General features: G+C 63.9%; 3 protein-coding genes across 3 annotated transcripts; 1 reads left to right on the top strand and 2 right to left on the bottom strand.

The window, feature by feature from the left end:
* Positions 1–2585: 2585 nt before the first annotated feature.
* On the bottom strand, positions 2586–3709 carry EMIHUDRAFT_416045 (hypothetical protein). The gene is made up of 3 exons (XM_005769736.1): positions 3486–3709; positions 3116–3366; positions 2586–2979 (listed from the first exon to the last, which is right to left on the bottom strand). The coding sequence occupies exons 1-3, from the start codon at positions 3700–3702 to the stop codon at positions 2893–2895; spliced, it is 555 nt and encodes a 184-aa protein (XP_005769793.1). The 5' UTR covers positions 3703–3709; the 3' UTR covers positions 2586–2892.
* Positions 3710–4166: 457 nt separating this feature from the next.
* Positions 4167–7646, top strand: EMIHUDRAFT_464198 (putative peroxidase/catalase; the record flags this gene model as incomplete). The annotated part of the gene is made up of 5 exons (XM_005769737.1): positions 4167–4330; positions 5060–5576; positions 5734–6012; positions 6372–7055; positions 7159–7646. 5 exons carry the CDS (start codon positions 4167–4169, stop codon positions 7393–7395), a joined length of 1881 nt encoding a protein of 626 aa, XP_005769794.1. The 3' UTR covers positions 7396–7646.
* Positions 7647–9290: 1644 nt separating this feature from the next.
* EMIHUDRAFT_210024 (hypothetical protein) lies at positions 9291–10947 on the bottom strand (the record flags this gene model as incomplete). The annotated part of the gene is made up of 4 exons (XM_005769738.1): positions 9291–9335; positions 9406–9630; positions 9982–10072; positions 10244–10947. The coding sequence occupies 4 exons, from the start codon at positions 10945–10947 to the stop codon at positions 9291–9293; spliced, it is 1065 nt and encodes a 354-aa protein (XP_005769795.1).
* Positions 10948–13654: the final 2707 nt, after the last annotated feature.

Here is a 13654-nt window from a genome sequence, read left to right on the forward strand (position 1 = left end):
GCGGCGCCACTTGGCCCGCCGTACGATCCGTGCCACCGCCTGTCTGAACGTCTGCACGACGCGCCCAAAGTTAGCGACGTGCTGCGCGCGTGACCAACCTGCTCTTGCTGCCGTGTAGCGCGCCCAATCAGGCCGTATTGTTCCGTAAGTGGAATTTGGGTCGGTGTAATCACCCACATGCCCCCGGGTGAGAACTTCTTGGGCCCACATAGTCCAGGGACCAGAGTGCTCGGTTAGAGCCGGCGGAGCGACGGCGGCGGAGGTGCGGCCGCCGGCGACCTCACACGGTGTCGAGCGCCGTAGAGACGGCCCCGAGAGCCGCCACCAGGTGCGCCACGAGGCCCACGACCGCGGCCGCGAGGCTCGTGGCGATGGATGCGCCAGACCCGCTTTGTGCCGCCGCCCTCAACGCCCGATACTCGGTCAGAGCCGGCGGAGCGACGGCGGCGGAGACACGGAGTTGCGGCCGCCGGCGACCTCACACGGCGTCGAGCGCCGTAGAGACGGCCCCGAGAGCCGCCGCCAGGTGTGCCACGACCGCCGACGCGAGGCTCGTGGCGATGGATGCGCAAGACCCGCTTTGCGCCGCCGCCCTCAACGCCCGATACTCGATCAGAGCCGGCGGAGCGACGGCGGCGGAGTTGCGGCCGCCGGCGACCTTCCCCTCGACCACGCCGCCGACCCGTCGACAAGCACACGCGGACTGCCATCGAGAAGAAGGAGAAGGAGGGCGGCGCATCCGGAGCCCGCGGGCGCGGCGTGGGCGGGCGCGGGCGCGGGCGGGCGCGCGGGAACCCCGCCAGCGGAAGCGACAATGCCTCTGGCGGCTCTGCAGGCGGCGCGCAGCGCGCCCCTCGCCGGTCTCCCGCACGCTCCTGAGGGCCGAGAGGGCCGAGAGGCGGGGTCGGTGACCCGGGGGCATGGGTGGTGCGGCCCGCGCCGCGCGCGGGCGCGTGGCAGCCCGTGAGTGCCGAGATCGGGTCCGTACTTCGACGTAGTATGGGCCCCCGGGGGCCCTCTACAGCAGCGGCGAAGTGAGCGTGTTTGTGGTGTTGGTGTGGCGTCTGAGCTTGGATCTGTGACTAAAGCCGGTTACCACTGATGGATCCCCACCCGAATAACACCAGAATAACACACAGTGAGCGCCCCAGCGCTTCACTACGCCCTCCGCGCGAAATCGCTAGTGGTGCTTTGTGGTAGTATATTGTACTTTTGAGTAGTATGGGTACGGATCCCGAGACCGTGGTTTGGGCCCCAAATCAGCCAAATCGGCAAAATACCGGGGTATTTTGCGGGTATACCTGGAAAACTCGGTTTCGCCTCAGATTTTGCCCCACCCAGACCAACCAGCTCTCAGAACACAGAAGACTCATTCATCAGGGAAACTTGAGAAGCGCACCCAGGGCCGGACGATTGGGATCGGGTTACGGGCGAGCGAGCCCTAGCCCTGGGGGGTATGTATGTATGTAGGAAGGTGAAGAACAGGGGGTGCGCGGTCGCAGGAAGGTTAGCTCCGCGCTTTGGGTTTCCGTCTGAACCCGCTCTGCCCGCGGCCCGACACCGGCAGTACGGTCCTTGGCCCTGCAGTGGTGCTGCAGGAGGAGTCGGACCCATCGTCCGACCCTGGGATGGCAGGGCCCAGCAACTGGGGTACCACGCCTCAGCAGCTGGGGATGCGTTACGCCAGCACCGAGTGCTGGGGATGCCTCCTCACAGGCATGCCGTGCAGAAAGGGTGAGCGCAGCGAACACCCACTCCCCGCAGCCTGCCCGGGTGGTGCTCGCTCTCCAAAGCACACCGCGACTCGCGCCAGCGTCGCTCCCGTACGCCGCCTCCGCCTCGCCTCACTCGTACCTCTAGGACCTGCTCTCTCCTCCCTCCCTCCTCCAATCCCCTTGTCGAAGGGCTGTTCGTCGCGCGGAGCAGTTCGCAGACGGCAACTCGCACAAAAGGGCTGTTCGTTGCGACGTGCTCACCGAGCTGTCTCAGACCCGCGGGCGCTGCCTCCGCCGCTTCGATCAACACCCGCGATGTCGCGAGCGTCTGCCGCGTCGCCCCTGCCAGGCGGGCTTCGTATGTGCTTCACGCAGAGACGCCACGCGCGGCACGCGAGTCGGACTCCACGGCGCCTACACCTCTTGCTCCGGTACCCGTGCCGGAGCTTTCCCCAGCGCTGGCCTCAGGCAGCATCTGCAGGCCGGTGGCGCTGAGGGCGGCCGTATGGCCAGCGGCGCCGCCAGGGCAACTGCCCGTCACCACGGGCGTCGTCATTGGCTCGATTGACATCGTCGGATGCGCCGCCCCCGCGGGTCAGGCAATGGTGATACAGGCAGGGCAGCAGGGCGCCATCCTGCAGCCGTCGCAGCTGCCCGCAGCCGAGATGCAGATTATGCACTACATGCAGAGCATGTTCGCGCCCTCCGCCTGCAAGGCATTTGTCAGGGGGGCCCGCTAGGGGCCCGGCGCCCCCCGGGGCAATTCAGCACGTTGTGCATGATGCTGCAAGTGCAAGCTGCAACCGTGCTCCGTGGACGCATGAGTAGTCCGTCATCTGAGAGATGGAGAGTAGACAAAGAGAACCGCAGGCGGATAGAGCTTTTTTTGGGTAACAAAGGACAGCTACATGTGCCGACCCCGGCGCTAGTCGCCGAACCCACCTAGCGCCTCTCAACCGAAAGATCCCTGCACAAGCTGCACAACATATCACGCGGACCGCGGAATATCGATATATATGTTAGAGAAACCAATCGAGGCAAGCGCCGGGGCCGCCGCTTCGCCGGCAGCCGCGGCGCCGCTGCGCCGCGCGCTCGCCCCTTCGCCACGCCGCTGCCTGCGCGCCAACGAGTCGCGAGAGCTGGCCGAGCCGGAGCCGCTAGAGGGGGCCCGTCCCTCTCACCGCGTCGCGTTCATCACGACGGTGAGCGCCGTCATGACGGCAGACATGCCCAGCGCCGCCGTCCCCGCGGTGCGCAGTCCCGCCTGGAGGTTTGGGAGCCGCTCGGCCGTCAAGAGGGAGCGCCGGCGGCTCCCCCCCCCCCCCCCCCCCACACACACTTCCCTCCTGGCTGGCTACATCGTGGGTGTGCATCTCCCACACCCCCGGGCCCCGCCGCGCCTGCGACTTGAAGATGCCTCCGGCCAGAGCGCCCGCGCCCATCACGTTGAGCATGTCGTCCTCGCCGCGAAAGTTGAAGGCGAGGGTCTCGAAGGTGGAGAACATCATGCCGAGGCAGCCGACCGAGTTGCCCAGCCCCGGCCCGTGCTTGCCCGTCGCGTTAAGCACCGCATTGATCCGGATCCGCTGCCGCTCACCCGTAGACGATTTGAGGCCCTCGTACAGGCCCCAGCTGCCGCCCGCCACCAGCCCTGACGCGGCGGCGCGGTGCGCTGAGCGGGCGAGGCGGGGCGGCGGCGGCGGCGAGTGCACTGCGAGAGGGCGAGGCGACAGAGGGCGCAGCCGCTCGCGTGGGATGGGTGGGCCGCACCGACGAGGTAGCCAACACCGATGTGGTAGGTCAGGCGGTCGCCCCACGACCGGCGGTACATGGCATCCGCCGTCTCCTCAAACAGGAAGTCCGGCTGTTGCAGCGGCGCGGCGCCAGGCGCCGGCGTGGTCCAGGCGGAGCCAAACGCTGGGCCCAGCTTCCCGAACTCGACGCTGCTCTGCGAGGCGGCGTCCGCACTAGCGTAAGGGTCCTGCATGCGTCCCTTCGTCTCGACTCCGCTGATCCTCGAACCAGGTTCGCTGTGAAGAGCTGGGGCGCGCCACCCAAGAGCCTAGGTAGGTGCGGATCGGCAAGAGCGCAATCGATCTTTTTGCCCTCTATCACCTTGGGTTGTAAGAACTTGAAACACACCACGCAGGGGCACAGCAAGCACGGATAGCCGTTGAGGAGAAAGGGCGTAAGGTGTATGCGCAGCCACGGCCGTGCCGCGGTGGGCGCGCCACCTCCCGCGAGCGCGGCGGGATCGGAATTGCGGCCGGAGGGAAGGGCGAGCCGCCGCCGCCGCCGCCATATACCATCAGCGACGACGACCGCGGCTCGCCCCAAACGCCAGGCGCTGGATCGGCAGTAGGGCTTGGGCGGCGCAGCGTAGGCCTCGAGCCACACGAGTCGCCGACAACCCCCCCTCATCGACGTGATGGCCGCACCCGCTGCCGGCCGATGCAAGCTGCCGCCTCCACCGCACCAGCGATACTGGCCGCGGCTCGCCGCCACGCGCCGGCTCGGAAGAGGGGCTGTCGGCAGCGCAGCAGAGCGGCATGCGTCGTCATTCGAGCAGCACCAGGTCCCCTCTTCGACGTGACGGCCGCTCCCGGAGCCGGCCGGTGCGCGCCCGACCCACGCCCCCTCTCGCACCCCCCCGATCCCCCTGCGCGGCGCCCCCTCCACTGCGCGCCGGCTCGAGCGCCTATTGCCAAATCGCGACTTTCGAGCGCAGTGCGTGCGCCCCACACGTCACGCGAGCGCAGGAGAGTTTGCGGCAGAGCAGTACCGTGTACTAGCCGGAGGCATCGCGCCGAAAACCCCGCGCATTCCGCCCCAACAGAGGCTGCAGGAGGCAGATGGCCAATAGCGACGATCGTTACGAAATGTTGCGGGACCGGGAGCTCTCCAAGCTGTCTTGGGTGGTCAAAGAATTTTTCCCCGTATCGGACCGAAGGTCCTCTTCAGTGTGGAAGAAGCGACAAGGGAAAGAACGACGAGAAGGGGGCGACCGCGAGGTGGCATGAAGGTCGCAGCGAGAATCGGCGAGAGACTGCGAAGGCGTATAAGGACAACCCGGACCCAAGACGCACAAGCTTTGTTATTATTGTTAGTTAGTTAGGAAGGTGAAGAACACAGCGGACTGGGGGTGGACGCGAGAAGCTTGAGAGGCCTTCCCGAGAAATCGCGCGCGCCGCGAAGGCACTCGGAACACTGAACGACCACCCCCATTCATGCTCCCTCTACTCTCGCCCGTCGCCGCCTCGCTTTTGTATCGCCTCCCTCGACGGCACGCCTCTCCCGCTCAACCACCCACCGCTGCGCTCTCGTCCGCCGGCGGACGCGGCGAGTGTGGACTGGCACGCCGTCAAGAGCGACCTGCTCGACCTCTTCTCGCGCTCTCAGTCCGTCTGGCCGGCGGACTACGGCACCTACGCTCCCTTTTTTGTGCGCCTCGCTTGGCACAATAGTGGCAGCTACCGCGTCGCCGATGGGCGCGGCGGCGCCGAGGGCGGCCGGCAGCGCTTCGACCCTGAGCGCTCTTGGCAGGACAACACCAATTTGGATAAGGCGAGGAACCTGCTCGCCCCGCTCAAGCTCAAGCACGGCCCCGCGCTGTCCTGGGGCGACTTGTTCATCCTCTCTGGCACCGTCGCGATCGAGGCGATGGGCGGGCCCGTCCTCGGCTTTTGCGGCGGCAGGATCGATGACCAGGACGGCTCCGACTCCCTCGCGCTCGGCCCTTCGCCCGAGCAGCGAGCCTTCCACCCGTGCCCCGTCAACGGCAACTGCACGCCGCCGCTCGGCGCGGTTGCCGTGGGCGAAACTAAGAGCCTGATCTACGTCGACCCGGAGGGCCACATGGGGGTGAGCTCTTGCCATGCTAGCTCTTGCCATGCTAGCTGTGTCACCTTGGAGCCGTCATGGACACGCTGCCCCTTCGCACTCGCTGCCCCTCCCGACTCGCTGCTCCTCCGACACCGCCTCAAATCCCGCCCGACACCGCCTCGAATCCCGCCTCCAGGTGCCGGACCCGGTCCGGTCGGCGGCCGACGTGCGATGGACCTTTGCGGGCATGGCCATGAACGACACAGAGACGGTTGCGCTCATCGGCGGCGGGCACGCGTTTGGCAAGACGCACGGAGCGTGCCCTGCCGGCGCGGGCGCTCTCCCGCGCGACGACCCGGCCAACCCGTGGCCGGGCCTCTGCGGCTCTGGCCGCGCCGCCGACGCCTTCACCTCGGGCATCGAGGGCCCGTGGACCACGCGGCCAACGCGGTGGGACAACGAGTACTTCCACAACGTGCTGCGTGCTGGGTGGGAGAAGCACCGCGGGCCGGGAGGCGCGTGGCAGTGGAGGAGCGCGCCGCCTGGCGAGGACCCTCCCCGCTCGCCTGGCCCTCGGCTCCTCTCGGCTCACCTCCACGCGGTTGTGCCATCTCGGCAGGCTCGCGGCAGGAGAGGAGCCGCTGCTTGCCCCGTCCGCCTTCCCGGAGCAGACCAGCGCGCCGACCCAGCGCGTGGTGATGATGACGTCGGATTTGGCCCTGGCGTATGACCCGTCCTTCCGCGCCGCCGCCGAGGCGTCTCGCCGCGAGCCCGAGGGTCCGAGATCACACACTAATGGGTACGCTGCACACCCGAGAGATCGCTCGAGACTAGGCGTTCGCCTCGAGCCCCGCGGCTCTCGACAGCGCCTTTGCGGCGGCCTGGTACAAGCTGGTGACGCGGGACATGGGGCCGCACGCGCGCTGTGTCGGGCCATGGGTGCCACCCCCGCAGCCTTTCCAGTTCCCGCTGCCCAAGCCGCCGCCGGAGCCGGTCGATTATGCGGAGGTCTGGGCAGCATTGCACAAAGGCGCGGACCCGCTCCTGCCGGCTGCCGACGCGGCCGCGCTCGCGTACGGTTGCGCGGCCTCGTATCGGTACACAGACAACCAGGGCGGCTGCGACGGCGCTCGCATCCGCTTCTCCCCCGAGGTCGACTTTCCTGCGAACGCTGGCGCACTGGAGGCGATTGGCAAGCTTCGCGGCGTCAAGAAGGCGTTCGGTGCGCGCCTCTCGTGGGCCGATCTCATCACCCTCGCGGGACACGCCGCCGTCGCGCCTCACTCGGGTCCGATGCCGTTTTGCGGCGGCCGCACCGACGCAACCGACGGCGCGGGCTCGCGCTGGCTTCAGCCGCTGTCGGCGCCGTCGTCGGCCGCCTACTTCAAGGAGCACCCGACGGGCCTCACCGCCAGGGAGGTGCTCGCTGTGTGGGCGGCAGCAAGCCGCGCGGTGGCGGCGACGCGCCGGCCGCCGGCCGATTTCTTCCGGTGGGTGGCCCTCGCTACGCCCACCGAGGTGCGCGCGGCCTGGTGGCCCCCGTCACGCACCCCCCGTCACCGCCCGTTTTTCCCTCGCCCGCCCCCCCCCCCCCCTTCACCGCCCACTCCTCCCTCGCCAGGTGGCAGAGATGCCCGCCGATCTGCGCGTGGTCCACGACGACGCGGAGCTGCGCGAGGCGGCCCTCGACTTCGCCTCCGACCCGGCCGCGCACAAGGCTCTGCTCGCGAAGGCGTGGCCGCGACTGATGTCTCTTGGCCGATTCGACGGCCCCGCCTCCAGCCCGTGCGACGACCCTGCGGCGACTCTGATGCTTCCGCCGACCGACGCGCCCGCGCCGCGCGCCTCATCCCACTAACTCCGACTGGCCGCAACTTTTGTGTGTATTAGCGCGTCCAAGGCAGGCGTGGTACGCATCTGACCTGGCTTGTTCGTGCGACTCTCCGAGACTCCCGTGGGTGTACAGTACAGCCTCTGTGTATGCAGTATGGTCACGCTGCGCGTCATGGCCGTGAGCGGTGACCTGAGTCTTCTCCGGTCTCCGCCTTACCCTTACCGCCACCCGTGTATACCACAGAGGGGCCACTTGGTTTAAAGTCTGCTCGGGACCTATATATCACGGTCTAAGCACGCCCGATGATCGATGCGTGGGTCGCCATGGTTGCATTTGTATTGTATTTTTGCGCAGAAGCACCAGGACCTGTGTCGACAGGGGTGGCTACCCAGGCGCCAGGGCCCAGCCGCTGCGCAGGCCGGACGCGGCCCCGGACCCGGAGGCGGAGCCGCTTTTTTACCTGTTTAATTTAATGTGCCTCTGGATGTGCGGCTGCTAACTGCACTCCAAGTGCTCCAAGTGCCCACGGACCATATCACGGACATTTGCTGCCGTGCCGCTTCACTCTAATCATCCCCTCCCCGCACCATGGCCTGTCGCGAGGACACACGCGCCGGAACTCGCACCCGCCGCACCTCACCGGCGTCAGAGCCAAGTGAGAATTCATGGAAACGTCTGCTTGCAAAGAGAATTGCAAAAGATAGATGACTTTGCCAAGCAAATTGGTGCCAGATCTGGGTGACCTTGCCCAATGGGACTTTTATTGAAGTGGCCAAGCGGGTCCTGTTTGTCCCAGCCTCGCACCGAGCAGCCTGACGGAAGAGATGGCGATTCGGCCACCCACATAGGGCTCCCGGATGAACTGTCGTACGGCAATCCGGAATTTATGAGAGCACTGAGGCACACCATCAAATCATCGATTTGGTCCTCGGGGTCGCATAATTCCCCGTAGCCCTTCTTCACGAATCGACCAGAACAGACGGGCGCAAGATCATCCCGGGCCTTTCCAGTGACGGCCGTATTGAAATGGCCCATTTGGTCTGGGCCAAAATCTCGCACAGAGCATTTGGTTGGCACTGTTTTGTCGCTGGCATACCAGCCGATCCCTTTAAAGCCAGCAACTGCCTGTTTTGATGGATCAAGTTCGGGAATGAGATTAAGGTCCTCGATCGCTTTGTTGCATGCCGCAACAGTGAAGATCTCCATCCCTGTCGGGCATGTCTCGTTGTTACCCAGCTTTTTCCATAGGGGCTGTTTTGCGCATATTGCAGGCTCGTTACCCTTACCATTTGGGAAGCACATACCGTTCGTCACGGCCGGGCTAGTGTTAGTCGCACCGAGCTGCTTTGCCGCAAGAGAACATTCGTTACTGGTCCAAATCGTAAGACCAGGTGGGCAGGTATCAGAAGACCGCTGATTCACCCTCATGTACGCGTACCTGCATGGGGTTGCATCGCCGCACGTGTCGTAGCGGGGGCTTGCAGGCGAATACTTGTTGATGCACTGTGTATTGCTTACACAGTCGTCTGCCTGCCAGTCGCATTTGCCATCTTTGACGGTGAGACACCTATTTTCTGAGTCGAGGCACACATTGTGCCCACCACTCGTGTCTATGGGTCTAACCCAATGATTCGGGAAGACCAAATTGGAACATCTCATAGTTGTGTCCAACGCAAATGATAAAGCAGCGTCCCAGGGGCATGTCACCGGGCCGCTCAAATGGTAGTCAGAATCACAGGTAGCGTCTTCTTGTTCTGCCGGGCATGTGTCTATGGAGCAGCTTGCAGCTTGTACTGCAGGGCATGTAGGCGGTTCGGCTTGCAGTCGTCTTCCTATTGCTGCGACTTTCCCATCGGCCCATTTCGCTACTTCAGTGCACATCGGAACCATGAACATGACGCCCCCCATTCCTGCGAATCTCAACCGCCTCCAAATGCTAGTTGCCGGTGCAACGACACTTGCAACTAAAAAAAGGCCCGCAACTGAAGAGGTTGTCGCGACAGCTTGCATCGAAGGAAGAACGACGGGTCTTACCCTAGTCCAGACGACTCGGCTGATTGGACCCTTGCTGAAGCCCCACACAAAATTCAAAATCCCCACCATGAAGTTTTGTGCCAGTCCTGCCAAATTGCCGAGAATATCGGCTTGCATTCCAGCCCAGACAGCGCCGCCGGCGCCGACGGCAACGGCTGCGCCTGGCGCATATGAGCCTGCCGGGGCTTTATATCTAAAGAAGCCCACAAAGTTAGATGGCAATACCTGTCGCCGAGGGCTGCCCGCAAACAGATTCAAGCCGGGCCGCAACCAGCCACCTAGCCCCCGCAATGACCATGCAGGCAGCCCAGACAGCTGGCGGCCATGGCTAGCTGGACACTGCTGCTGATCAATGTAGGGGGAGATTGTGCCATCGTTGTCATCTTCCGTTGCTGCAAAAATTGGGGAAAGATGGAACTGTACGAAATGATCCCCAGGGCACTCGAGCGCGATAACACATCGCTTGTCCTCAGAAGACGCTGCAGGGTCCATACTAGCCCTGCACTGCATGCTGCCCTGACAGTCGTTGTCTTCAGAGCAGGAATCGCCAAGACCGAGGCCGAAAAAGATATATACCTTCACCCCGTCATTGGCAAACAGGTTTTCGTCGCTGCACTCACCGCCCTGAATTATGAGCTGACAAAAGTTGCTGCATGCTCCGGGCTTCCTGTAGACCTGGAAAAAAGTGCACTGCTCTGCCTTTTGGCATGCCTGTGCGCATGCGCCTTCGGTTGTTGCTGTACTTTCATCTTTGTAGGTAATCGATCGTCCGCCGCACATTGCATTCGCGCGCCACAACACAAAGGGTGGGACTGGCGGCGTTGGGGGTGCAGGGGACATACTCGCGCCATCTACAAACAGTTGGCAAGCAAAGCTTCGCAAGGCCAAAGGCAGCCCTTCGACGGAGTTCGTGGCTACTGAGACGTTGCCAGTGTATTCCACACATGGTGAGCCGCTAGTCGTGCAGACGCCGTGGGTCTCCACCTTGAAGATAATCGTGCCAAAACTACAGGAATGCCCCACCACATCCGAGCAATTCGACTCGAGAAGTGCAATGTTCTTAAAGCTCCACATCGCAGAGGTGAGTGCTGTCGTCTCCGAAGAGCCGTTGATAACATTGGCCTCGTGGTAGGGGTAGTCTGTGAAGCGTACAGCCGTTTGTGGTTGGTATTTGAATGCAATGCCCGCTATGAACCCGGCCGCGGTATCGCCTGGTGCTTCTGGCCCGACATCACCGCCTGCAAACGCCAAGGTCAGGTCGTAGCAGATCCCACTCGTAGCGATGAGCCATTCTTTCTCGTTTGACACAGCAAGTGGCAAGAGTGCCGGTGGGGCTGTTGGGGGGGATGCTGGAGGAGGGGATTGTGGGGACATTGCTGCAGCGTTTTGATTGATCGAGTTGCCGACCCAACCGATAGCAAAGAAAGTGCCACTGAGGAAAAGTGACCATAGAAAGATGGCGAGGACATACAATTCTTTGCGCTTTGATATTGGAATCGCAGCTGGCTCTGGGACAGTTGGCCTCACCCTGCGCGCCACCATTTGAGTCCTGCGCCACACAAGCGCCCCGTGTGATTTAAACGTTCGCAGCACGTCTTGAGGAGGGCCTGCGGCAGCGCGAAAACGAGGCGCTGACAACGTGATCAGCAGTGGGGGTGCTGGCGGGCTGAGGAGCGGGCTAGCTGTCTCGGGCGGGCGGGGTGCTTGTGCTGCGAGGCGCGCGGGACATGATTGGAGGCGCGCCCACGTCCCCGGTGGACACGGGCGCCTCACGCCCACACAGTGAGAGCTGGAGGCGATGCCAACGGAATCGACGGAAGGAGCGCGCGCGGCAGGCGTAACGCTCAACTCCAGAGCAGGGAATGGCGCGTTTCTGAAACCTTGTGCATTGTGCGTTGTGCGAGGCGTTTCACGTCACCCGACCCGCAGGGAGAGTTCCCACGCGTGCGAGGGGCAGGCGTCCCCAAGGGGACGATCCTGTGCCTCGGCAGGGTGCTCGACGCGCACGATGAGCAGGACGACGCGGAGGGTGGGCGCCGGGATTGGGAGGAGGACCCGCTCTGCTCCACACCGAGCGCCATCGGTCCGGACCGGTGCACTCAATGAGGGGAGGCCTGCACAAGGTCTGTGCCGCGGGCGCTCGGCGCCAAGTGCAGTGTCACGCTCGCGCTGGAGCGGGTCACAATGGGAAACCCTCGTTTCCTATGAACTCGGTCCCCCAACGGAAGAGGCCTCCTATTGGAACTGGCCAACATCAGATTTGCCTCGTGCGTCCCTTTTTGAGTCGCAAAGCTATTTTCTTTTGGGTCCTGTGGGCACCCTACCGCTGACGGCGTCATGACTCCAAAGGCGGAGCCTCTAATGCGTAATGGGGGGGGCGCTTCGTGATGCGCCACCGACAGACGATGGGTCGCACTAGCACACTACGACGTGATCGCTGACGATTGAGATCATGGCAAGGAGGGGCTTCCCGCATCCCGGAGGGGCGTGGACGGGCGGTGTCCCATGCCGCAGCCGGAAGGACATCTCGCGATGGCCCCATTGCCCCAAGCATGTCCATCTACATATCTGCATGGCGTGTATGGCTCCACTGGTGTGCGTGAAAGTGCGTGTCCGTAGTCGCGAGCCCTAGCCAAGAGATTCAGAGACGTGAGAGATGTGGCGCGAAGAGCCTCTGGTGGCATGTGTGATTTTTAGTGAATGAACCCGATGCTTGAAAGTGAGGTGACTTGTGTCTCTCTAATCTGTGAGTGAAAAAAAGGCCACAAGCACAACGCCCGAACCCGCAACGCGCAACGCGCGCGCCGGAAGACCCACACAATACGCCCCTCCAGCAGGTCCAGCACGCCGCTTCGCCGGCACCGGGACCCCCGGCCCATACGCCATGGCCCGGCCATGCCGCTTGCCGGTGCGGTACCGGTGTCGGTGACCACCGACCTGACGGTTCTGTTAGTCTAGTTGCCGGTCGTCTACGTGATGCTGATGCGTGACTGGCGCGATGGCACGAGCACGAGCACGAACGGGGTCAGACGGGGTCGGGGAAGGACGACTTCTCTCATCACTGAACGCCGAAAGAAGCGATTTCTTGCCGTCCAAGATCAACCTGTGTCACCCGAAAGCGCGCCGGCGACTGCGAGGAGACACGATATAAGACCGTGCATCGTATAACCTGATACGACTCACAAAAGGACCCCAAACCACAAACACGTGCAAACATGCAAAGTGCATATGCAAACATGGAAAAAGAGGTCCATCATTGGATCATCACACACAGAAGTGTGTGTGATGTCCATATCGTCCCATGCGGTATAGCGCGGCATGCGAGGCACTTGAGCACTTGAGCACTGGATAGGGTCGATTCCGCATGGTACGGGACCCCTCGATCGTCTCGCCCTCCCTCGCTGGTGTGCTCATTGGGTGGGGTCATAACAAACACGGTACAGGATCGAGGTGCACGCTGCCGAAGCAGTGTCGTCCCCCCTCTCCCCGACGGCGATGGCGGTGTGACCGATCGAGCTACAAGAGGAGCTTGTTCAGCATGATCAGGGTGGGCGGAGCAGTGCCCCACTTCCTCAATGGGTGGGCTTCAGACCTCCAGACACGCGAACCCATCACCTTCGGCCTGTGTGGATTCGAACCACGGCCGGGATGGAAGTTTCCTGCTTCCATCAGATTAGGGAGGGGTGTACCTTCCGTGAAACGATTTTTGAGGTGTGAATACACCCCCTAGACGCGACGCCCCCCGAACCAACGGGCCAGACCCTTCCAGAGGGTGCCCCAGGGACGCCCAAAACCGCCCACAGCAGCCCCACAACCCTTAAACAGTACTCGGCACAACCACTCAAAGTTGGCCTCCCCCGGAGGTGTTTCACATAATTAGGGGCACCCTCCGGCAGGCCGCCCTGAGCCCCCTAGGCGGGCCGCCGCTGCTCTAGCGCGCAGCGACCCGATGGGCAAGGGGCCCCTACCCACCACAGACACCCTCACGCCCTCTCCCCCGGCCCGCCGCGGCACCGAGGGCGATTCTGCGCGAGGGATCGCTTCTGCGGAGCCGCAGCGGCCGGCGGCGGCGCCGCCAGCGCGGCCCGCGCGGCCGGTGGCGCCGGTAGCGCGAGCAACGGCATCGGCGATGGCGCGGCGGTCGGCGAAGGCGCGTTGGGCAGCGCGAGAAGTCACGCCCACCTACCCCACCGATCCTGCCTCCGCCAGTCCACGGCTATGACGTCCTCACACTGCCCCTTCGCAAGCG

The sequence above is a fragment of the Emiliania huxleyi genome (assembly GCF_000372725.1).
Source record: "Emiliania huxleyi CCMP1516 unplaced genomic scaffold EMIHUscaffold_41, whole genome shotgun sequence".
NCBI classification, from domain to species: Eukaryota; Haptophyta; order Isochrysidales; family Noelaerhabdaceae; genus Emiliania; species Emiliania huxleyi.